We start from the raw sequence: 26,547 nt of genomic DNA, 5'->3' as shown, positions 1-26,547 counted from the left end.
CAGGCAGGAGAAGGAAATAAAGGGTATTCAATTAGGAAAAGAGGAAGTCAAATTGTCCCTGTTTGCAGATGACATGATTGTATATCTAGAAAATCCCACTGTCTCAGCCCAAAATCTCCTTAAGCTGATAAGCAACTCCAGCAAAGTCTCAGGATACAAAAATCAATGTACAAAAATCACAAGCATTCTTGTACACCAATAACAGACAAACAGAGAGCCAAATCATGAGTGAACTCCCATTCACAATTGCTTCAAAGAGAATAAAATACCTAGGAATCCAACTTACAAGGGACATGAAGGACCTCTTCAAGGAGAGCTACAAACCACTGTTCAATGAAATAAAAGAGGATACAAACAAATGGAAGAACATTCCATGCTCATGGGTTGGAAGAATCAATATCGTGAAAATGGCCATACTGCCCAAGGTAATTTATAGATTCAATGCCATCCCCATCCAGCTACCAATTACTTTCTTCACAGAATTGGAAAAAACTACTTTAAAGTTCATATGGAACCAAAAAAGAGCCCGCATCGCCAAGTCAATCCTAAGCCAAAAGAACAAAGCTGGAGGCATCACGCTACCTGACTTCAAACTATACTACAAGGCTACAGTAACCAAAACAGCATGGTACTGGTACCACAACAGAGACATAGATCAATGGAACAGTGTAATTATATTAAAGACACAAAAAATTCTTCAGTAAAGACCTATGCTAAAGATTAATTCAGTACTTTCTAAATTAACTAGACCAACAGTAAATCCTAACACGCAGCAAAACTGATGAATGATGTAATAGATTTCAGGAAATACTGAAATTAATTAGAGACTATTTCAGCTACAATTATATTGAAAACTCTTTGGCTTGTACAATATGAATTTCTGGAAACAGTCTAGGCTTTCATTTCCTCTTTTTTTTTTTTTTTCTAACCATTTTGTAGCCCTATCACTATGGAGGAAATTGAGCACCTAAAGGAAGTAAGCTTCTTGATTTACAGGTAATAGAGGTTGACACTCTTCTCATAATCAATCCTTGCAACTTCCAGAACATGCACAGCCACTAAACTGATCTATCTTTCTCTACCTTAAGGAAAAATCACTCAGAAAAGAGCGTCAGCAATATTCTTGAGCTTATGGTATTCTTATATTTTCTTCCCCAGAAATTAAAACGACTGTTTCAGTACTTTAAGAAGTAATGCCCTTGAGTTAGAAAATCATCATTTTACAATCTCTGGTGATATAATGGATTTAGGCAATAATCATCAAAAAACTAAGTTAAGATTACAACCTGTCAACCAAATACCATGTGTAGACCTTGTTTGGATATTGACTTAAGCAAATAACCCTATAAAGACACTTTTACAATCAAGAAAAACTGAATGGGGCTGGGCATGGTGGCTCATGCCTATAATCCCAGCACTTTGGTAGGCAGGTGAATTGCTTGAGCCCAGAAGTTTGAGACCAGCTGAACTGCTTGAGCCCAGAAGTTTGAGACCAGCCTGGGCAACATGGTGAGACCCTGTCTCTAATACAATTTAAAAAAAAAAAAACTGAATGTGAACTGAATATTAGACAATATAAAGAATATATTTTGTTGTGTTTGACAAAGAAAATGTGGTGGTGTTAAAAGGAATGAAAATGACTTATCTGTTTATATCTGTTTTCCCTGTATTCTATTTGGCCTTTTGACTGTTGTAGCGCATGCATATGTTACCTCTTCAAAATATTGATATACAGCTAAAAAATCAGAGAAGTAAAATTTCTGACTTTTTCATTTTTCTTACTGAATAACCATAAAAGAAATCTTTTAAAATATCCTTTTAAAATGGTGATATCCTTTTAAAATGGTGACAACTGGTATTTTGGGATCTTTTGCTTTTAAAAACAATTTTAAGAAGGACTTACCCAGTTTGATGTTGAATTTTTGATGTTGAATTACAAACTTTTATTGAGTATTTGGCATGAAGTAATGAAGCATATCTTTTAAACTAAAGCCACTAAAAGTACATTTCTTCAATAAGCATTTTACATACCTTATTTTTTTCTGAATTTTCTGCCACTGTCTTCAGATGAGCTGAAAGGAACTTAAGTGTTTCATAATGATGTTCAGGCAAATCGTGAATCTGAAACAGATTATTTTCACGATGGATTTAGAGGCTGAATTTTAGTTGTATCCCCAAAAATATAAAATAATACCTACTAGTCTTTTTAATGTTTTCAGACGATCTAGAGGATCTTCTTTACGATTAGCTTCAATAAAATCAGCATATTTATCTGACGACAAGAACAATAAAACAAATTAATCTTAAATTGCCTAGGTGAATTGTAATCTAGTTTCCCTTTAAGGATCAATTTTAAACCACAACATAGGAAAGATTTCTACATAGTCTTTGAAATGTAAATCTCTAAAATGTAAGTTCCCTGCAAGAACCATCCTATATTTACACAGCCTGTCCATTCCTCCCCCACCCTCCAACAACATCTAGTAAAGTGTCTTACACGGCACTTAAATACTTGGCTTGACTGAAAAAACATTTTTCTACTCATTGTACCTTATGATGTCAGAAGCCATTTGACTGGAAATAATAATATTAAGAAACAATAATATTAATTTGGCTGCAAACATGTATGAACAAGATAATACATATTTCACTGAACCTAAATAACTTTTATGTTTTTAATATATGAGGGAGAACTAAATAAAGCCTCCTGTTTCCTTTGACCAAGACATTTTGTCCTGGTTCAATTTAATATTCTATGGTTTTCCAGTTGTAACTTGAACCATTTCCTTTCATGGGAGTTAACTCACCATTTGTGAAGAGAGGCTCAGGGAGTTTTCTGAAGAAGGATTTTAGTAAACTGCTTATCACATTCAAATCTCGCCATTTCTAGGTGTACAAAATAGAAATATAGTATTTTCATATCCAATTCCACCAAAGGGGGAAAAAAAAAGGATCAGTTATTCAAATAAGCAAACTTACATCATCTTGTATATCAATATCAGCCATTCCCTTGTTGAGTTCTTCTTGCATACTTGAGATGGCTGCATTATTTCCAGGAACTCTATAAATACCTGTATATTCAAGACCTCTTTCTTCAACTAATTTGCAACATATGTCAACTATTAATGGAATATACTGCAAAACAAGAAATAAACATTTTATTTAATGCAGCACAAATGTTTAGTAGTTGTATATCACAGCTAAAATGCCCCTTTCATCCAAAAAGAAACATAAATTGCTGTTATGTAATATAAAGAATACAGACATTATAGATCTGGGAATAGATAAAACCTGCAAGAGGTATTTGAGACAGTAAGAAGAGAATAGACCGAGAGAAAGAGAGGGATCCCCAGAGAGATAACATTATAACAAGGAAGTAAGAACAGGTGAAGAGAATGTGGAAACCGTTCTGCTGAATGAAGAGATAAGAGGAGGAGGAGAGAGTAGTATCAATTCATGATACGAATCCTAGCATGGGTGTTTTAAACATATGCACATACATTTACATATATTATACTTTCTTAATCAGGTTCTTGTTCTCATCCTTGTTTTAAGATGCTAAAAGCAGAAACACACACGATTTGAAGATGAATTCTTACCGACCATTTCAGACAAATTCCTAACGGTTGAATAATTATTCAATTTCAGAGTCAATACATTAGAAAAAAAGCATTACAGGTCAGAAATACTTAGGGAAACTAAGGTCTGCTATGAAGAGGAAAATAGATTGACAGTCTCTGTTGTCTGAAAGGCTATATACTCAGATCCTATTATAATCAAAACTGAATTAATGACTTGAGGAAATCCGGTGGGCTGGTGTCTCCTACCCGATTAGTATGAGCTGGTGGGCAGTCATCTAGTCGGACGCCGAAAGTTCCTGTAGCAGTTGGCTTTTTCTCAAATGTCTTTCTCATAAGATTTGGAATGCCTTTTCTCCATGTGCCTTTGTCTTTTGGGGGACTGGTATCATCTTTTGATTGCCAGTCAAAATAAAACAACATAATAAAATGGAAATGAGTGTCTAAATCATGACTTTAAAAACACTTTATCAATGTTTACATAAATCCAAGTCCTGTAATATAAATAATACATCCTATATTTAACAAAAATATGTTCTCTTCCATATAACTTTTACTTCATTCTTTTATAATGCATGCTATAATTTTCTTTAAAACAGCAAAAAAAAAAAAAAAAAATAGAATCAGTGGGTCATCTTTATCGTGAGACTTCAACAAAGGGAAAAATAATAGTTTTATTTCAAAATGATAGGACCTGAATCCTCCAAGTCATTTAAATTTGTAATGTCTCTGATTTAAGTATTTTTGTATTTTCCCTCACTTCCTCTTTATAATGAAGCTGGTGTTTTGGACCTCACAAAGGGAAAGGCCCAATGAGCCCAGACCAAGCCTACTATGAATTTTGAGCTAGTTGACATGGGGCCTGGTCAGTAGAAATGGTACAGAAAACATAAACATGCCTCTACGATGTCAGTTTTAAATCATCATATTTATTTGTTAAAAAGCTAACATCAATACCTTTACTGAGAAGTTTCCTTTCCGACTCTTCCTTCGGGGAGTGTGGGCTTTGAGTCTTTGGCTCTGATTTAGCACCAAGCAAAGTTTGCCTGATGCTGAGACTCTGGCGAGGTGTTTTTGGCAACGGTTCTGCTTTGCTGTTCAAGGAAATGACATTTGTTAACAATTACAGTAATCCCCCTCTATCTATGGTTTCAGTTACCCATGGTAAGCCATGGTGTGAAAATATTAACTGGAAAATTCTTGGAATAAACAATTCATAAGCTTTCAATTTTGTAGTCCTGCCCAGAATAAGAATCATCCTTTCATCCAGAGTAGCCACACTGTATACCCTACCCGCCCATTACTATATGGGAAAAAATATAGTGTGGAGAGGATTTGGTACTATCTGCGGTTTCAAGCATCCACTGGGGGTCTTGGACTGTATCTTTGCAAATAAGGGGGATGACTGTACTGATTTTATATCCAAATTAACTGCAGGCAAGGTGGGATTCTCACCTCATCAGATTGTTGTATTCTTTTATTCTTCGACTAATTAGATCCCTGTTAGTGACTCCAGTGTCCTACAGAATAAGGTAAAATCAGAAAATCAATTCTAAACATAAATAAGTGATCCTTACTTTTTTGAGGCTTTCTGTTGTACTGCTTTGCTTATTTAACACAAACACTACTATCATCTGTTCTCAGTGGAGCTGTTTCAAAGCTACTATTCAACATCACCGTGTGACAAATGTTCCAAGTGCCTCCCAACATTGCCAAAGGGTTTTGTTTCTTTTCTGTATCCATGCAATACCTAGGATAGTACCAGCAAGTAACATGTGTTCAATACTTACTGAATTGATCTGTCTATTTAAAATAAATGACTAGGAAGCAGCCAGTGTTTTCTCTAATACCAGAAAGAATGATCAGCATTTAAGAAATATATGTGTAAGTGATTTTTCTTTAAAAAGAAAAATAATATAGGTGGATGAAAGATGAAAACAGACTGCCAGAATTTGTTAGTGACTAATTTTTAAGGACAGTGAAACCAAGGATCAACTACTATCACAAGTGGCAGTTACATTATCAGAAGACAAAAAAGAGAAAAGCTCAAAATTTGCTTGATGTTTTTTTTAACCTCTGTGAGTCGACTTGTATGAAATGCTATATGGTAAACCCAGAGTTGACCATAAAGTGATCCTTTTTTTCCTATTCATTCCAATTATACATTGATATTGACTGGGGTTCTCAATTTTTTTTAACCTGCCTCGTTTTGATTATAGTGAATGATGATACAGTTTACAAAGAATACAGTCTTTAAATATGGGAGTAAGTTATCTTGAATTTAAATAGACTCTTCCAACTTATCAGCTGAGAAGATCGTATGATTAAGATCTAGAATAAGACTGCCTGGATTTAAATCCTACCCCTGATGCTTAAGTCACTGTGTGACCTTAGGGAAATTATTTAGCCTCTCTTTGCCACAGTTGCCTTATTTGTAGAATGGTGGTGATGATAATAGGACACATTCATATGGTTGCTGAGATTAATGCATGTAAAATGTTTAAAATAGTATCTGCCATATGGTATGTGCTCAGTGAATTATTGTTTTCTCATCTATAAAACTGGGGAAAATACTTGTGTACCTGTGTCTTAAGATTAGATGGTGATGATAATAGCTCACATTAAATAAATGTTTATTACTTGGCATTCTTCATATGCATTATCTCATTCAATCCTCCAAACAGCCACTATGTGTCACAGAACAACTCATCTGAAGGAGTTTTAACAATGACAGTCTACTGCCTGAGACAATGCCTGACGCATAGTAGGTGCCTGTTACACAGAACTCCTCTGAACTATAACTTAAACCTGAAATCCACATCTAAGTTCTTATTCTCCCTGTTTATTTTGCAAAAATTCAGGTGTGATGTTCTCTGTAGTTGTACAACATAGGTTGCACTGATAAAGATCTGGTGTTATTTTTAACCACAAACAAGGCAGAGTGTAAACTACCAAAGGAAAAAAGCACACTTTTCCTATGGTATACGTTTTAATACTTTGAATTGGATATAATGGAAATGACTAAATTAGAACGTAATTTGCATAAGTTCACATTTAATGTAGGCATTCCTGAGTATTAAAAGAGAACTTTGTGCCCCTTTTTTGGTTATAATAAATAGGCATGAAAAGTGAGAACACAGTAAAGAAAAAACTGTGTTAATGATAAGAAAATACTTGAGCAAATGCTGACTTAATCACTGCTAGATTTGCTTAAGTTTATAGTTATACATACTTTAAAAACTATCTTTACTATTTAAATTCCTACTGTAAAAATACCTTGGTGATCATAAGCTGCAAATTCTCAAATCCCTAAACACTGTTCTGCATGAAAAAGAAAAGCTGGGCCAGGCACTGTGACTCATGCCTGTAATCCCAGCACTTTGGGAGGCCGAGGTGGGCAGATCACGAGGTCAGGAGATCGAGACCATCCTAGCTAACACAGTGAAACCCCATCACTACTAAAAATACAAAAAATTAGCCGGGCATGGTGACGGCTGCCTGTTGTCCCAGCTACTGGGGAAGCTAAGGCAGGAGAATGGCGAATGGCGTGAACCCGGGAGGCGGGGCTTGCAGTGAGTTGAGATCGCGCCACTGCACTCCAGCCGGGCGACAGAGCAAGACTCAGTTTCAAAACAAACAAACAAACAAAAAAAAAGCTGACTTACGATTTTTGAAAATGCAAGTTTTCTTATAAACTAATTATTGTGTGACAGTAGGCTATATCATATTCTTGACTGTATAGTTCTATTAACAAAAATCATCAGTATCACTCTGCATTTATATAGTTATTTATACTGGTAAGTATTTTTACTATAACTTAAGCCCTACAACAATCCTGTCTTTGAAAGATGGAAATGGATCTGGAATAACTTGGTCACAAACAACCAGGACTAGGAATGTAGTTCATTGCTTCTGAGGAGGTATACAGAATATATAAATAACCTATTTTTCTAGTTCAGTGATGGTGATTTTCCAATATGTGAAAATAATATAAAAAAGGTATGTTTGAGTTTTCCTTTTCATCAACTGTTTTACATGAAAATAGCATATTATAATTTTTTATAAAAATGATATATCATATTCCTTAGATCTTTGTAAGAAAGTGTTGTGAAAGAGTCAGATTTCTCCAGCATTCCTTTGAACACCCACCTCTTCGTTTAGGTTGCTGCTCTCCTGGATCCTCTTGATCCAAGCTAACATATCATCTCTGTCTTCAGCCTGAAACAGGCATTCGCAGTCGGACGTGGTGAGTCGAAACACATTTTTCCTCTTGGTCTCACTGTAAGAGATGTCTATCAAGCAAGCATTAACACTGATGGGCTGCTCTTCCTCAGACGGAGTCGTCTGCTCTCTTTTATCTTTGTACAGGTAAAGTGAATGACCCCGAAGGACAACGTACATCTGTTTCCATGGCCGAATACTTCCACCAACTCGCTAGAAAACATGCGACAGTTCATTAAACCTGAAATCATTAATAGTCAATATTTGGCTAAATCTTTGTGACAGGATAAGCACATTAAGCAATACCCTTCCTCTGCATTTACATATAACTAGTGTAGCAGGTGGCAGATTTAGCTCACTACATAATTGTGAGGAGAGGAAGGATAAAAATTGTGGAGCTAAACTGAGTTAGGCAGTGTATTCATATCAAAGTCAAGGACAATGAAATCCCAACTTTAGCTGGGAAGGCAATATGAACAAAGTTAATCAAATAAAATAAATGTAGCAAAATATATCAAAAACAGTAACGGAATAGAAAATTTAAAAATCAGTCCAAAAAACCTTTTGAGTGAAAGACTTACGTCTCAGAGCACACAAATGACAGATACTGCAGGAGTTCTCAAACAATTGTATACATAACTAATTAACAGAGTTCATCAACTTTATATGGCTAAGCAACTCTATCCACAACCAAAGTGAGTTTTCTTAAAATTTTTAAACTCTTCTGACAGCATTAAAATGTTCTTATATATAAGCTGTCCAAATATTATAGAAACTCTTCATGGCAAAGTCTTTTTCTGTTGAAATCTACTGGATGCATATATTGATATTTTTATATTTAACTTAATGTTTTTAAAATAAAATGAAACAAAGTTATACAGGTAATTTAAAATAAACTAAGAAAAGAGACATAAAAATTTAAAACTGAACTGCCACTTCCTAAAGGACAATGGAATAACCCATTGCTAATAAACTAATAAGAAAAGCAGAGTTCCTTTTTAAATACTTTGATTTCCTTTTTACATTGCCAAAATGTAAGACAATATATTCTACATGTAGCTGTTACACAGGACAGAAAGTACTAAATTAATGCAATAATTAGAATTTTTTAAGGAATACTTTTTTAATGTAGAAAAATCTATTTATAAATGGTTTTTTTCACTCTTTAATCTGGATATCATGCCATTTTATGTATACAGGCTTTATGGTTTATTTGTCAGGGTCTGCATTTCTGACACTCAGGGTGGCTTAGAAAATACACTACCTTGCCCTTATCAGTGACAAGGGGTCGGAAATGGAGCCACCCTTCCTTGGCAGCATCACTGAAGACCTCTGAGGAAGAATCTTTTCTGGACCCAGAGTCTTCCGATGACTTTTGGCTGTCTGGGATCTATAGAAAAGACCAAGAAAACAGTAAAATGTCAGCATTTTCCTTTATAAATACTTGCACATGGGAACTGCTTTGTGAAAAACTCTTATGTTTCAAGTGAAGGGCTATTTTTGAAAAATCCTAACTTTATATTTTTAAAAATATCTAGTCTCGTTTAAAAAATGTGAATTGTCATTTTTTAACCATTAAAAATAACAAATCGTGTAATTTTCCTGTTCTTATTAGTTCACATTTTAGTGAAAAATGAGAAAATGATCGGTTTGTGATTTATGTCATTTGAAGAATGAAAACGGCAAGATGCAATAACGAATGGCTGAGAAGCAGCTAGAAACTGGTAATGCTGTGGCGGGCTTCTCTGAAGAAATAATATTTTGTTGAAATCTGGAGGAAAAATAAGAAGCCAGCCATAAAAGGTCAGAGGGAAGAGAAGTTTGGTGAGAATGCATAGCTAATGACTGTATATCATCATTATCACTTTAAATGTTCACTGATTAATGTGATCAACAAACAGCTAATTCTAGATCATTAAGGGTCTTTTAGGCCATGGTAGGAAATGTGAAAGAAGCATTAAGTGATGAATCGGGGGAATAACTGATCACCCAGTTCAAAGCTCACTCTGAGTACTCTGTCAAGAGTGGATTCTAAAGGCACACGCATGAAAAGAGCTGTGACTATAGGAATCCAGGTGAGAAATGACGGCAGCTTGGATTTATGTAGTATAGGTGAAGACAGGAAGATTCAGGGTAGTCTGGAATTGATATGGGGGAGAGTGAAAAAGAAGTCTGGAATTGATATGGGGGAGAGTGAAAAAGAAGAAACAGGGCTAGTTCTGAAATACTTGGCTTCATCAAGAAGGTGAATGGAAGTGAACTTACTGAGATGGGGAAAACTAAGGGATAACGAGGTCTGGGGATAACTGGGGTCTAATCATCATGTAAACCTTGGGTTGCTGATTAAACATCCAAGTGATGGCAGCTGACACGAGCTGCAGTTCAGGAAGGAGGTCAAGGATAGCCATGTAAACTTGGGAGACCTCTGCATAAGATCACTGAGGAAATCAGGGTAGATAAAGAAGGGTCAGAACTCTAGGCATTCCAACATTCAAATATTAGGTGGAGCAAAAGAGCCTGCAGAGGGGATGGAGAAGTAGTCTTTCAGTTAGAAGGAAGAGTAGGAAAGTGTGGCAAGATGGAAGCCAGCAGAAGAAAGTGTTTCAGGAAGGGAGCCAGAAATTACGTTGAATACCAGCGAGGGCTCAAGGAAGTTAAAAACCAAGGTTAACCATTAGTTTCAGAACCTGAATGTCAGTGTTGTTCTGATGTGTGTGAGCTGAGAAGAAGTAGAAACTATAGTTTTTTCAAGGGGTTCTGCTGTGAAAAGGAGTAGCGAATAAAGCAGGATGTGGATTCCAGGAAGGTTTCTATTTTAATGTAGGAAACAGAACATGGGTGCAGACAACAGTGAGTGAACGAGTCAATGTTAAAATGGTGACTGTGCAGAAGGGCACTGAGAAAGTGAGAGGCAAGAGAATCCAAAGAAGTGTGGGGGTTGGTTTTTAATAGGATAATGGTACAAGCACAGCAATATTTACGGTTAAGAATAAGGAAGGCAGCAAGTTTGGGTATAAAGGCAGGGGACTGGCTGGGGATGGTGGCTCACGCCTGTAATCCCAGCACTTTGGGAGGCCAAGGCGGGCAGATCACCTGAAGTCAGGAGTTCGAGACCAGCCTGGCCAACATGACAAAACCCCATCTCTACTAAAAATACAAAAATTAGCCAGGCATGGCAGGCGCCTGTAATCTCAGCTACTTGGGAGGCTGAGGCAGGAGAATCACTTGAACCCAGGATGTGGAGGTTGAAAAAGGCAGGGATATTTTTGGAGATGGTAAATAAGGAAATTCCTGTCTAATAGTTTCTATGTTTTCAGGGAAGTACAAGGGGACAGAGAAGAGAGAGAACAGGGGTGGGGTGGGGGGTGTTGGGGGAAAGCCACGAAATAATGTCCAGGATAGAAAAGCATACAACAAAATACAAAAAGGACTGCTGGGCAGTTAGATTTCTGGCCTTGAACTGATAAAGTCAGAAAAATCAGCACAATGTGTATCGAGTATTACATACTTACAGAATAAAAGGTTATAATATTTAAATATTAAATGTCTACTGAGTAAAAGAAGTACTTCTCTATGAAGACATAAACTAAGGTAAGTAGAAACACTCTAATACCAACCTTGATTCCCTTCAGACTAGATACGTGCTTAAAGGACCTGTTGGGGAAAAAATATACGAATATTTTCAGTAAGTGCAAAAAAAACCTTAAAGATGTAAGAATAATTTGAATGTTACAATTAATCTTTCAATAATAATCTGACATTTCATCATTATCATGTTAAATGTCCACTATTCAATGCAAGAGAAAAAAAAGCTAATTTTATAAAAAATGTTCCACTTAATAATTAAAACTTTAATTGATCTGGTAAATTAAAATTGTTTCTGCTTAAAGTGTGGGATTTTCTTTTTTTTTTTTATCAAAGAAAAAGCTACTCAGGCTGAACACTGGGTTTTATGTTATTAGTTAACTGTAGCTGCAATGCTATATTAAGGACTTCCATGATGTTAATTATGATCAGTAAGCAGTTGCCATTAGCAGCCAGCTTCAGGGAGATGCTCTCTGTCATCTCCACTCATCCTGCTGGTGGATACCCTGAACTGGAAATGTGGCAGGGAGGGCGCAGTTACAGACAGTCCTGGCCCTTCACTCTTCTACTCCAACCACGTTATGACTGCTTTCAAAAAGAAGGACAACTGTTGCCACTGAAAAGGCTTAGCGCTTCAGGAGACAGGTTCATGTTAAAATAATCGAAAATAATTTAACTTTTATTAAGGGACAATAAACTTTTTAAACTCAAAATTCATTTAAGAAACTTAGAGTTTTAAGATGTTACTAAAGGTGTCACTGTTTTCTCCTCTCAGAAACCTCCCCCTCAAACAACAATGTAATAAGAAACAGATATGCAAACTCAATCTTCAACTATATCAGAAGACACTGTAACTCTGAACTACACTATATAAAGAAGGGTGGCTAACTGCAGTGAAGTAAACAATGGATACAGGAAGAAAGAAGAGGGCACCGATTACTTGCAGATCTCAAAACTGCACTACATTGATTTCTGAGAGACTGAAACCAACCATCCCTTGTTTGGAACAATGGAAAATAGTGTGCTGAAGCTGGTGACAGGAGCCTCATTTGTTACCATGGAGTATCAGAGGAGAATGAGGAAACATACAGTCCTGCCATGTTTGCAGGAAACAGTGTGTAGTTGGTGTAGGGTGTGGTAGACTCTGAAATAACGGCAGTTTTTGATATCTTATAATGAGGAAGAAATAAAGGCTAAAATAGCTCACAAATCCAACCCTGTATCTTTAGGAAAATTCCTGCTAGCCTGGAAGCAAGCCCTGCTAGCCTCACACAAACCTCCCTCAAGTAGCTGCTCCAGAAAGAACTAATTTTATTGGAATATAAAGAATAACCAAATGGAAACCTCAGAGGACTGTATGCAAAGGTAACAAAAAAGACAAATAGTTCTTTAACATAAGGTTCAGTATCATAAAGATGACAGTATTCCCCAAGTTAATTTATAAATTGATCATTGTATCAATGAAAATGTACATAAGAATTCAAGAACTAGAAAATCTGATTTTAAGGTTCAAATACTAAAATAAAAATAGCCAGGAGAATTCTGAAAAAACAAAATAATGACGGATAATAGCCTTACCAGGTAAGACGGACATTATAAAACTACCATAATTAATAGAACCTGGTGTACATTAATATACAGATAAATCAACTGAATAGAGCCCCCAAATTAAATACATATGACTTAGTATATAATAAAGATGATGTGTATCATCGGTGGGAAAAGGATGACATTCAACAGGTGCTTTTGGGACAACAAAGATATTAGAAAATGTAAAGTTGTCTCTTTATCTAATTTGAATAAATTAATTCCAGATGAGTCAAAGTTGTAAGTTTGCAAAAAAATAAAAATAAAAAACATAAATTTGTCATACTTTGGAGTAGTGACAGAATTTTTTGATACAATATGACTCAAAATTCCAAGGCCACAAATATTTCCTAAATTTAGCCACAGAAAAAATTTTAAATATTTTTGCATGGTTTAAAAAAGATGAAAAATATTGAATTAGGAAAGACTTGCAACACATCACAGAAAAATGTTAGCTTCCTTTATATAAAAAGGATGCAGAAGTCAGAAGAATCCGTAGAAAATAATCAAAAAATAAAAAAAATCAGTTCACAGAAGAATATAAATATCTTAAATATACGAAATGGTGTTCAACTGCTAAGTGTCAAATTAAAACTGCAATATGCCATTATAATAATTAAAAATACATGTATCAAAGTAAACAATACACTGTGTTAGAGTGTAACAGCAGAGGCTTTTGTATATTGTTGGTGGGAATGTGGTTTGGTATAATTTTTATGGACAGCAATTAACAATAGATATTAAAATTAAAAATATGGCAAGCCGAGGTGGGTGGATCACCTGAGGTCAGGAGTTTGAGACCAGCCTGACCAACATGGTGAAACCCGGTGTCTACTAAAATACAAACTTAGGTGGCACATGTCTGTAACCCCAGCTACTTGGGAGGCTGACGCAGGAGAATCGCTTGAACCCAGGAGGTGGAGGTTGCAGTGAGCCGAGATCGCGCCATTGCACTCCAGCCTGGGCAACAAGAGCAAAACTGTCTCAAAAATAAATAAATTTTTAAAATAAATAAAAACACACATGCCCTTTGATGTTAAGAATCCTGTTTTCAATTATATTTATTCACACATGTGCTAGCTGAACTATGTACAAATATAGTCAATGAAGTATTTGTGATAGCATAAGATTTGATCAATATAAATGTCTGTTAATATAGAGTATTGGTTAAGTATATTATGGTATAAACTATACAATGGAAAATCAAAAAATCATGAAACAGCATGAGCCAGGACTATATGCATTTAAGGATCTCTAAGATCGGTGTCTATACCATGTGTCATCTGTTTGTAAAAATAATTAGAATACAATACACACACATATATGCATATTTAGGTACTGTACATATGATTTTATGTATAGAATAGCTCTAGAATTACACAAAAGAAAACAGTAACATATTATGTCTGAATAGTACTGAATGGCTGCAGTTTCTAGGGTGAGAGTATGTAACATATTTTTCTGCCATGTTTGTGTGTTACTGATTTTTAAAATTCAATTTAATGTTACCATTAACAACTTTATTTATTTGCATTTCTAATGTCAGAGTTAGAAAACATAAGACATCATTAAATTCTGAACTTATGTGTCAAGGTCATGCTGAACCCACATACAAATATTTAAAATAATACACCTGAAACTTACAATTTTGCATCTTCTCTGTAATCATCCAGACCCTCATCATATGATTTTGATCTTTCTGTCTTTGAGTTGGGCTGAGCATCCAGGATAGGAGGGCCAACAGATTCTGTAATTAATTAAAATCCAATATTTAGACATTCACAAGTGGTTCCCAGATTCTTTTAATGGTGGAAAGATCAGTTTATCATACTATTCTAAGTGGAAAACAGAGCATGAGATATGGTTTACAAAACCACCCTTTAGACATACCGTGGTCATGTGAGAGCTGACGGCGAATTAATGGAGCTGAAGTTGTGAGGCTAGGAGGAACTGTTGCTATGGAGGGGACCTGAGAGGTAGAGGCTGATATAACAGCAGAAGCAGGGATATGTGCAATATCATGATCAATGCTAGGGCTAGTTGGTTCATCTGTAAGAAAAAAGGAAAATCAGAATGTTCAATGACCTAATTGTTATTAATAATAAAACTCACAGTCAATAATCACTATTAAGGGGGTCAGATAAAGATTTTAACACTTCACCACCAAAGCACATCACTAAATGACCTATTCCATCTGCTAAAAATTGATTTACAGTTATTACTCTAGTAATTCTAAATAATTCTGAGAATATGGTATAAGAAATTAAATGAGCTGCTCTACCAACCAATTAATGCCTTCACTAACTGATTGTCAAGGTACTAAAGTTTATAGGTACCTCGAACCTAAACCTATCAAACCAGAGCAATAATCATATATCACCCTGAAAGAATTACTTTTCAAATTTTAAATGTATCATAGATTATCACTTCAGGAAATTAAGGTGATTGGCTGAGGCTCAGTTTTCAAAGCATTAATTCCTAAAACCGTATCCCCCCCTCATCCCCACACAAGTGTATCTCAATTTTTGTAGAAAGACAAAGTTCAGTCTCTAGCTTCCAAAATAACTTTCCAGGGCCATTTGCACAAAATTCTTACTCTTATAAAAATATCAGTGATTTAAATTCTAATACTTGAGGCCAAGAAATGTAATTGAATAGGATGCTGGAACTATAATCCTTAAAATTAAATGCCCCAGAATAAAACCTATTAAAGAATATACTACAATGATAAACCAGGGTTTTGATGCCTGGATTTAAAAGGTCCAGCTATTTTAATTTTGACTAAATTCTAAGGATGCTGTACCATATTATCAGGATTTTAATCAAGAGGACTGATAATGTTACAAAAATATAACATTTCCATTTTATGGCCAAAATCAGTAAATTCTAACTGTGTTTAGCTTATTTTCTGTTTTTACAACTTTCTTTAAAAGCAGCTCTTTACATTTTAGGAAGAGAAGACATTTTGAAAATTTCTCTATGCACCACTTTTTACTAAGTATATGACAGTTTACTATCATGTCAGTAAGAATGCAGTAATTCTTTTTCCAAAAGCAAGAACATAACTGAAGTTTTAAAAATTCAATAAGGATAACAATTTAATTTCACTAAAACTTGTAGTATTTAAAACTGATTTTGATATTTAAATTAGCACATGCTCAACAAAGTTTCTTCAAATGATACATGATATAAAGCAGCCTGGTTTTATAGAGTCTGCTGATCCACAATTGTTATAGATTAATGAATACTGATGTGAAGAGGAATATACTGTATTCTTCAGAAAGTATCTGACTCATGCAGTATGAATACCTCTTTAATTATACTGGGATAAATCTTTGAGAATGGTTTTATGCCTTGCAAAAGTAACGAGAGTGAAATTCAAACTGTGCATGGATTAAGCATTATTGCAAAGCATTAAATACAATTTTCAAATTTTGTGTCCCTGGATTTCCTGATGGTATTCATCCAATCTCTTCCGACTTACTATATTTTGGAGAACATTTCTGAAACACACTGGATTAAAATAATCAGTTTTAGATATGTCTGCAAAAACAGGTGGGAGGATAGATACTCACCTGTTCTAAAGGAGGACTGAATGGAGAAGGCGTGGGAGAAGAGACTAACATTGGGCTTACTCATTTCAGTATTGTTGCATTCTTTATAACAAATTCCTTTTACTGGTATGTTAAAAGGAGAAAAGGAAAAGCTAAACATACTTTTAAAGTAAACACAATTATATTACCTCACATTTACAGACTATACTAATCCAATTCTTGATTCCCTTTGAAAATATAAAAACTTTTCTACTGGTTTAAAAATACTGTGTTTTGTTAGGAATAATCCAAATTCAAAAACTCTACTTTTCACATACACTTTAATTATTACCAATGTGCAGATTATGTAAAAACAAGAATAATTCCAATTTATCTTATTTTCCACTGTAGAAAAATACACATTATTTAGTTGACCAAAGGGAAAACAAAAATTTTTCATCTCATATACAAATATATTCAAAAGCATCATGCTGTCACACTTTCAAATGACTTCTAAATTTTTAAATAAAATATTCTGTTAGATGAAAATCAATCATCTTTATCCTAGGCATATCACATACATTAAGACAAGTAATGCATTCAAAACATATTTATGAACTACTGAGGTTACAGATTTGTTATTAAGTGGCATAAACATTCGTGTTAAACTATGTAATCAAAGAACTGACTTAAGAAATGCGGTCTTGGCTGGGCGCGGTGGCTCACGCTTGTAATCCCAGCACTTTGGGAGGCCGAGGCGGGCGGATCACGAGGTCAGGAGATCGAGACCACGGTGAAACCCCATCTCTACTAAAAAATACAAAAAATTAACCGGGCGTGGTGGCGGGCGCCTGTAGTCCCAGCTACTCGGAGAGGCTGAGGCAGGAGAATGGCGTGAACCCGGGAGGCGGAGCTTGCAGTGAGCCGAGATTGCGCCACTGCACTCCAGCCTGGGCGACAGAGCGAGACTCCGTCTCAAAAAAAAAAAAAAAAGAAATGCGGTCTTGGCCAGGCGCGGTGCCCACGCCTGTAATCTCAGCATTTTGGGAGGCCAAGACGAGTGGATCACCTGAGGTCAGGAGTTTGAAACCAGCCTGGCCAACACGGCAAAACCCTGTCTCTACTAAAAATACAAAAATTAGCTAGGCATGGTGGTGCACGCCTGTACTACTCGGGAAGTAGCTACTCGGGAAGCCGAGGCAGGAGAATCGCTTGAACCCGGGAGGCGGAGCTGCAGTAAGCCAAGATCATGCCACTGCACTCCAGCCTGGACGACAGAGCAGGACTCTGTCACCAAAAAAAAAAAAAAAAAAAAAAAAGTCTTCATTTACTTTCTTCACTAGAAGACCCAGAGCTCTTTATAATAAAAAGAATGGTGAAAGACACCTAAGTTGCTACACATCAAAATTCAATGTGGTTACTGTCTCTTAACATGTAAAAAAATACACGCCTATATATCCAAAAATGTTACTTTGGAAAACAATGTTTTCCAAAAGTAAATAATCCTCACAGATAATATCTACTCCATTATTCAATTTGGATTTTTTCCAAATGGAGAGTATTTCAAATTATGTTTCTATTGATTATTCGTATCTGAATAGGAAACTTTCACTGTTTGTTGCTTATCAATTAATATTTTAGAAAAACATCTTAAAGATTTCATATTGTGAAACTTCATGCATAACTGTTACATAATAATTTTTCAGATATCAAAGCATGAAAGAAGGGAAGCCCTCCTATATGAAGAGCTCTTATAAAGTAAGGACTACTAAAATCACAGTGGAAAGAGCAAAACACATGAAAAGACAACTCATGGAAGAAATACAAAAGCCTAATAAAAATGTAAAAAATACTGGTAAAAACCTATTACTGAAATGATCAAATAAAAGCAAGATGAAACGTGATTTATAACTGTTTTTTCATCTCATAAACTGACAAGTATTCTCACTTCAAGATGTTCTCATCCTATTTGTTCCTCTTCGTGTTCTGCAAGATAACTACAGAGAGTGTCTATGCCTGTCTATCCCAGAGGTTCAATGGGATTCACTGGAGCGGTTGGCCCTCCTGTGGGCGGGCATGATCTAGGCCTGACCAACCATAGGGCCTATCCCTCTCAATCCACAGAGACTGGCCAAGGGGCAAGAACCACGCAGTCAGGGCCCCTTATATTAATAGTATCTCTAGGATTCAATACATGGACAGTGAGAAAACTATGGACTTTCTTTTCTTTCCTTGGAGAACAAAAACTGTAGAAATCAGTAAACTGTTGTCACCAACGGCCACCTTTTCTACTACGTAGAGAAAAAGAATCTGAGAACGAAGAAAGCAAAACGAAAAAAGACTCACAGGCCAGGCGCGGTGGCTCATGCCTGTAATCCTAGCACACTTTGGGAGGCCAAGGTGGGAGGATCACTTGAAGTCAGGAGTTCGAGACCAGCCTGGCCAACATGGTGAAGCTCCATCTCTACTAAAAATACAAAAATTAGCTGGGCATGGTGGCGCACGCTGGTAATCCCAGCTACTCAGGAGGCTGAGGCAGGAGACTCGCTTGAACCTGGGAGGTGGAGGCTGCAGTGAAGCGAGATTGTGCCACTGCACTCCAGCCTGGGCAACAAAGCAAGACTCTATGTCAAAAAAGAAAAAAAAAAAAAAAAGGAAAAAGGAAACAGAAAAACTCACTCTTGATGTCATTACTTGGGTATTTGGATCCAGCCATGCATGGAACCAGGTCTACCACAGAAGTTCTTCTCTGTGAGCTAACATTACTTCTTAGCATGAGCTAATTTGAAATAAATGCCCTGTCCCTGTAACCAAGAGAATTATGATGAACATAAATGTGGAGGGCAATGCGTTTCTAGCACCCTGACAAATGTGCATGTCTTCTCATAACACCCAATGTCCACTGTTACAGGTTAGGGCACAGAGCAAAAAAAAAGTCCCTTCTAAGGTGAGCTGAGTTATGAGGCACGTTTCTCACAGCTGACCATAATTACAAAGAAGCATATAATTAATGTACTTTATATTTTATAATTACAGTTGACAATAATTTTATGTAACTCAGTGAAATTATCAGAATTTTCAGCATAGATCATGGCAGAATAATCAGTTCCCTGACATAATTCTGCTTTTTATTTCACCTCTGCTACGAAATAGTATTCCTACCCCCTCCCCAAATTACAGCATAATAATTTAAGGAATATTAACACTTATTTCAATGACAGAGTAAACTATATATTGCAAAAAGAGGGGTAAATTTGTATAAGTTGAAAGAAATGGCAACTAACCTAAAATTATATATGTGGTTCCAAAATAGCAACAGCATGTATATATCTTTTTACTAAAATATGAAAATTGAATAAGCTGTTTCTGTTCCAACTCCTAACAGAAGGGACATACCTCAAGCAAAATACGCTTAAAATCTTGATTTTTCCTCATCCTTAGGGAAAAGGAGAGGAAATATTGCTAATTGATTCTGTGTCTTAAAAATAAATTCAGGCCAGGTGCGGTGGCTCACGCCTGTAATCCTAGCACTTTGGGAGGCTGAGGCAGGCGGATCACGAGGTCAGGAGATCGAGACCATCCTGGTTAATACAGTGAAACCCCGTCTCTACTAAAAATACAAAAAATTAGCCAGGTGTGGTGGCAGACGCCTGTAGTCCCAGCTACTTGGGAGGCTGAGGCAGGAGAATGGCACGAACCCGGGAGGCAGAGCTTGCAGCGAGCTGAGATCAAGCTGCTGCACTCCAGCCTGGGCGACAGAGGGAGACTCCGTTTCAAAAATAAATAAATAAATAAATTCAAATGTGACAAATATCCTTTCTTTTTACTTGCCTTCTGAGATATACACTCAATTTAAATCAAAGGAGGTAAACGGCTAAAGTTAAATGATCTTATTAATAGTCAAGCATAAGCTCCTTCTTTCAAGTAACAATGTATTAATCTTTGGCAATGCCACTTTTTTTTTTTTTTTAATCAGAGTTAAGCCCAACGAAATAAAGACATCCTAAAAAACTGAACTCCCTAGGCAAATTTAAATTAGCCCCATTAATACCAATTACTGAACATCAGGTACAAGAGCTAATAAAAATGGCATGCTGAAACAACTCCATTTATATTACATTTAAAAGGCCTGGAGAAAGAATGTTTAAAAATGATGCTAATATAGTCACATGGCCTTCTCATCTTTGACCCAGCAACAGACCTTGAGTAGGCTCACTAAACATTTTTCACTAATTATAAATATAAATTTTGAAGCAGTAAGTCCTGTTTTATATGAACTGGTGATGGGTGCCCATCACCTAGTTCAAATATTCCCAATTTTTACAATAACTAAGCTCATTATCATAACTGGAATTCAATTTTCTAATTAAGACCAAGTTTCTTTAATGGTCAGTTCTGTGAACATGGATTTGAATTAACATTTGGCTTCTTCAAAGTCATCTGGAGATTTGGTTATCTTAATAACCAGAAGGTCAATGCTGTATCTCCCTATTAGATAGAAACGATTTTACAGTGGTTAGGAAGGGGAGAGTATTTTGAATAAATTCCCTATTTATGTTTGCCATGGCAAGATGGCAGTCAGTGCTGACGATGAGGGAGTGCAGTTGTAAATCTAAGGGGAACTACTGTGAAGTAGGTATTTGAAAGGGAGGTGACAAAATCAGAGCAAAAGCAGGGATGTGTGCAATATCATGGTCAGCTCATCTACAAGAAAGCATGCACCAGGTCAGCACAGCAAGGGCTCTAAATTTACAAAGGACAAGTGGAAGGATCACTTCTAGATTTGCCACGGTTAACAGGTTACAATTACTTGGCTGAATTTTTGCAGTCCCATAGATCAAACAAGTTAACTAAACTCTTAAGATCTGGGGGTGAGGGTGTGTGTCCATGGACCCGTGCACGAGCGTGTGTGTATGAAAAATGATCCAGCTTGCCAGCTGATATGTTGTAACAATTTCAACAAATTCAACATTTACTTAGAAATTTAATAAATATCAGGTCACCAATTTCACTAATCTATCTTGAAAATTATTAATTCTCAATTCTAGTACACAGAAAAGCAGCAAGGGAGTCGAAATGTGGATGACTGAGTAGGGAGGTCAAGAGACCTGGTGTGTTCGATTTTGCAAAAGCCACCTAACTTTTCTGGATATTACATTCACTACCTATAAAATAAAGAAATTGGACTTGGGTGATGAGAAGGGCCAATTCTAGTTCAAAAGGCCTACAGATACAAATCCACTAAAGGAGTGGAATTATCTATTTATGTAAACATATAAAACATTTTTAGGTTTTTATAAACCAGGCATTTGTTAGGGGGCTTTTGAAATTTGGGTCTATTTTCAACATTAAAGGAACTAGGTGAAAAGGCTCCAAAGTCTACTTTAGTGAAACAATTTCATAGTTTATAAGAGCTAGGTTTTGGGAGGGCACAGTGGCTCACGCCTGTAATCCCAGCACTTTGGGAGGCTGAGGCAGGCGGATCAGGAGTTCGAGACCAGCCTGGTCAACACGGTGAAACCCCGTTTCTACTAAAAATACAAAAATTAGCCGGGTGTGGTGGCACACGCCTGTAATCCCAGCTACTTGGGAGACTGAGGTGGGAGAATAGCTTGAACCTGGAAGGCAGAGGTTGCAGTGAGCCGAGATCATGCCACTGCACTCCAGGCTGGGTGACAGAGTGAGACTCCATCTCAAAAAAAAAAGCAGCTAGGTTTTAAAAAAACGTATTTCCCTAAATAAATAAGCATAGCAATCTATAAAGTGTGCTACAAAGAAATTTAACGTGTTTCAGAATAAAAGCTAATGTGGCCAGGTGCAGTGGCTCATACCTGTAATCCCAGCACTTTGGGAGGCTGAGGGGGACGGATCACCTGAGGTCAGGAGTTTGAGACCAACCTGGCTAATATGGTGAAACCCCATTTCTACTAAAAATACAAAACATTAGCTGGGCATGGTGACGCACACCTGTAATCCCAGCTACTCGGGAGGCTGAGGCAGAAGAATCACTTGAACCCAGGAGGCGGAGGTTGCAGTGAGCCGAGATCGTATCATTGCACTCCAGTTTGGGCAACGAAAGTAAAATTCCATCTCAAAAACAAACAAAAAAAAACTAATGCTACTATCAAAGAAAAGATAAAAGAGCATCTAAAATTATTTACTGGTGGAACGTTTTTGTTAACGACCTCAACACTTCTAAACCATCTTGATATGGCAGTGCCATTAAGGCTATGACCATCAAATTCAATTTAGCTTAGGCTAACCCTCACTGACCACACATACAGCCAACTTTGGGGTAAGATGGAGGAGGAGAAGTCTTAGAGATATGACAAAAGCATGGGGAAAAGATGCCAATTCAAACTTAGGTGATCTGAGCTAATAATAGTGAGTATAAAACTTAGAATGATTTTTCAAGCTAAGATTTAAAAAAGTAAAATCCAAGATTTAAATTTTTGCTCATTTTGAGGCACTGTCCAAAGAATATGAAATTTGGAGCCAACAGGCAATCAGCTCTGTCAGTTATCTGAGAGAGCTTCAGCAAAGTACTTAACTTTCCTTATCCATAAAATGGGTTATTAATTCTGCCATAAATTTCCCACTGGGTTATGGTAAGGACTGGTACATTATAAAGTACGTGGTAGATTATAAAGCACTGCAGAAGTTTTTGTTATTTTATTATTTTATTTTTTGAGTGGAGTCTCACTACTCTGTCGCCCAGACTGGAGTGCAGTGGTACGATCTTAGCTCTTTGCAACCTCCGCTTCCCAGGTTCAAGCAATTCTCCTGCCTCCACCTCCCAAGTAGCTGGGCTCACAGGCACCCCACCATGCCTGGCTAATATTTTTGTATTTTTTTTAGTAGAGATGGAATTTCACTGCATTGGCCAGGCTGGTCTTGAACTCCCAACCTCAAGTGATCTGACCGCCTCGGCCTCCCAAAGTGCTGGGATTACGGGCGCAAGCCACTGCACCCGGACTATTTTATTATTTTTTAAATTACCTCACATCGTTACTCAAATTAGTGGAAGCAAAAATCTCTAAGCTTAAGTACCAATGGCATCACATGTTTGGGAAAAGCCGATATATGAAAAAGACATATAAAGACGATAAGTACATGATTTCTCTTTATAAGAGATGTAAGATGATAAAGTATATGATTCCTCTTTATAAACAGACTATTTGCTAAGACTCAGCCTGAGTTAGTATTAAAGAAGGGCTGGGTGCTCATTGCATTGTCCTGTGATATCACCACTGGCACTGAGCCCAGAGCTCCCAAAGGGAGAACTCGGTATAGGGAATGGTCACCTCTTCCCTTTGGGTAAATTTCAGGGAGCTAAGTTCCCCTGTATGGACAATGTAATCCAGCTATATCTTACCAAATCTAACACTTCTAAATCATCTTGATATGACAGTGCCAATAAGGCTGTGACCATCAAATTCAATTTAACTTAGGGCTAACCCTCACTGAGCACACACACAGCCAATGTTGGGGTAAGACAGAGGAGGAGGAGTCTTAGAGATATGACAAAAGCATGGAGAAAGAAAGTTAAGATGAAACCCTGGGTGTAGGTAACAGTCACAGTATTTTTGTATTACTAGTAATGAGTGGTATAAATTAGAGAAGTGTAGGAAGTCAGGATTTTAGAACACATTGTAGTATCTGCTACTCACCGTGAGATTACTCATGAACAGCTCACATTGTTGAGGTTTGTGTTTACTTATAAAAGAAGTTGAAATTTATTTTCAGGCCTTACTATGCAGCTTTATAAAGTGGGGGGGGAGTGGGAACAGTAAACAAAATACTGTTAATGAGTAATATTCTAAATTTAAAAACAAAATGTACTCATTTTGTTTTGTATGCCTGTATGCCTCCTACAACCTTAGTATATAGCAGGGGTCCCCAACTCCTGCGCTGCAGACTGGTACTGGTCCATGGCCAGTTAGGAACTGGGCTGCACAGCAAGAGGTGAGCAGCGGGGGAAGGGGGGCGAAAGTCAAATAAGATAGGAACTAATTAGAGAGTACTTTTATTCTTAGTAAATAAAATGATTTATTTACATCCATCTATATGTATATAGAATTATACAGATCTTTATTTTCTATTTTAGCCAAAGTCTTCTCTTTAATAACATAATTAACTGTTTTATTTCTATACTTCATAACTAGGAAAAAATATTAACAGATATATCCAGCACATTTTTTTACTACTCCAATGTAATCTGACTAGATTGTTGTTATTATGTAGGAAGAAAACATGATGCCACTGTTCTGATAAGACTGCATGGGCCTGTGAAACAGCCACAGGTTGTAAGATTTTTTTACATTTTAAAACCTCATAAAACAATCATTCATCATCAGTTGCTTTCTATAAAATATCTATTCTAGATGATGTATAAGATTCCATCTACTACAGGAATCTACTATTTGCTGAGCTTGGCCTTAGGGGTACAGATATGAATATGGGTACAATTTAGGTTGAGATTCCCCACAATGTTGACAACTCGAATATATCCTATTTATAAAAAAACATAAGCTGTGTGGAACTTTTTAAAAAAGTTTTTAGTGTCACCTATCCAATTAAGTGTTTTCTTAAGAAACATTTTTAAAGCTATCAATTGTAAAGCTATTGATAGCTTTAAAAATTTTTCTGTAGAAAAGAAACAATAGTCCTCAACTGTTTTAAAAATGTTCCCGTAGAAAAGAAAAACTCAACTAGTACTCAAAGAGAAGCATATTATATTGTAAAATGATGGAGAACTCTTTTCATAAACCCATGGGGCACCACGGGGACTAGAAGTATGGCCCTGGTTGGTGGCAAAAAGAGAAGGAAAAAAGCCCCTGCATCGCATGCCTCCAGGGGGCGCTCTTCACAGGCATTCCATATAAATGGCGCACTCCCTGGAGCTGTGCTCTGGGATGAGGCTGAATCAGGCAAACCTAGAGACCCTGTCTCTATCACTTACTGTGCGATTTTAGAGACGTTATTTATCCTCTCTATACCTTAAATTTCTCACTTATAAAATGAATATTAAGGACAAAAGTCATCACCTGTTAGCAGACGATGTTTTAGAGCTGCACAGTCATTATGATGAGAACTGTATTGTTGTTTTGCTATACATTTAACCAGCATTTCAAAATTGTCTTTCAGCCATTATCTCAACAAATACTTATTGAGTGAATTCTTTATGTGCCATGCAGTGTTCTAGGCATTAAGGACACAAAAGTGAACCAAAGATTTAAAATCTCTGCTCTCATGTAGTTTTAGTTCTACTGAGAAACATGTAACAAAAAAACATGTCAAGTGGAAACAGTAATACGAAGATAAATAAAAAAGCTTAAGGGAAGAGAATGTCCGTTTCTGTGTCTGTGCGTGGGATACCTGTTTTAGATAGGTGAGTCACAAAGCCTGCCTGGATAAGATCTTTAAGCAGAGACCCAAATGTCATGAGGAAGACAGAGGCTTGAGACTATCTGCGGAATGTGTTCCAGGGTTGGAAACCAGCTGTACCTGTCCCTGTAGCAAGGCACGGCTGACAGCAAGGAGGCTGGTGAGGCTGCAGATGGGATGCACATGGAAGATTGTGATAGGAGATCACAAGGTAGGATCTCTCTGACACCATCAGAGAGGGAGTTGTGAGGCAGACCATGGAGGGCCTTTCAGATCACGGGAGGATTTTGCATGCTATTTTGGGTGACATGGATGGGAAGGAAACAGAGGGTTCTGCAGAGAGGAGTGGTGTGATCTAATTGACATTTTTAAAAACATCACACTGGCTGCTGTATGGAGAACAGATCTGGGGTGGGAGGGAGCAGACAGAAGACTCAACAGGACAGGTGCCAGCAACTGTGGCACACGCTTATAATTTAAGTAACTTCTCTAAATCTGTTCCAGGATTTATAGTATGGCAAACTAACTTGACAATGAAGAGGTCTTTTCTCTCAGGACACGTTAAATTTACAAAGAAATATGCTTTAGAAAGTAAAAGCACCGTTTAAATGAAAGGTTGGTAACTAATTATCAAAACTGTTCCACTTGGTTTTTCA

The 26,547-nt window shown here is 36.7% G+C and overlaps 1 protein-coding gene across 11 annotated transcripts in view; it reads right to left on the bottom strand.

Moving 5' to 3' along the window:
• The window catches only part of ARHGAP21 (Rho GTPase activating protein 21), a 130,634-nt gene that overhangs the window by 11,463 nt on the left and 92,624 nt on the right, over positions 1-26,547 (bottom strand). For 6 of the 11 annotated variants that reach the window (XR_004246371.2, XM_032145061.2, XM_032145080.2 and 3 more), the window contains 12 exons: positions 14,862-15,020; positions 14,616-14,718; positions 11,417-11,453; positions 9,064-9,189; positions 7,728-8,012; positions 5,034-5,098; positions 4,536-4,672; positions 3,828-3,970; positions 2,980-3,135; positions 2,808-2,886; positions 2,199-2,272; positions 2,032-2,121 (listed from right to left, as the gene is read on the bottom strand). Coding sequence is in view for 10 of the 11 variants with exons in the window: in XM_032145061.2 (XP_032000952.1) it covers positions 2,032-2,121; positions 2,199-2,272; positions 2,808-2,886; positions 2,980-3,135; positions 3,828-3,970; positions 4,536-4,672; positions 5,034-5,098; positions 7,728-8,012; positions 9,064-9,189; positions 11,417-11,453; positions 14,616-14,718; positions 14,862-15,020 (1,454 nt within the window). In the remaining variant the exon portion in view is untranslated. Of the gene's footprint in view, positions 1-2,031; positions 2,122-2,198; positions 2,273-2,807; positions 2,887-2,979; positions 3,136-3,827; positions 3,971-4,535; positions 4,673-5,033; positions 5,099-7,727; positions 8,013-9,063; positions 9,190-11,416; positions 11,454-14,615; positions 14,719-14,861; positions 15,021-16,546; positions 16,649-26,547 lie in introns of all 11 variants that reach the window. The other 5 variants (XM_032145023.2, XM_032145033.2, XM_058436619.1 and 2 more) reach the window with 1 other exon arrangement.

This window comes from Hylobates moloch, unplaced genomic scaffold (assembly GCF_009828535.3).
Source record: "Hylobates moloch isolate HMO894 unplaced genomic scaffold, HMol_V3 SCAFFOLD_3, whole genome shotgun sequence".
Classification (NCBI taxonomy): Eukaryota; Metazoa; Chordata; class Mammalia; order Primates; family Hylobatidae; genus Hylobates; species Hylobates moloch.
Note: the sequence above shows the minus strand (reverse complement) of the source record. Positions and strands in the feature narration are given on the sequence as shown.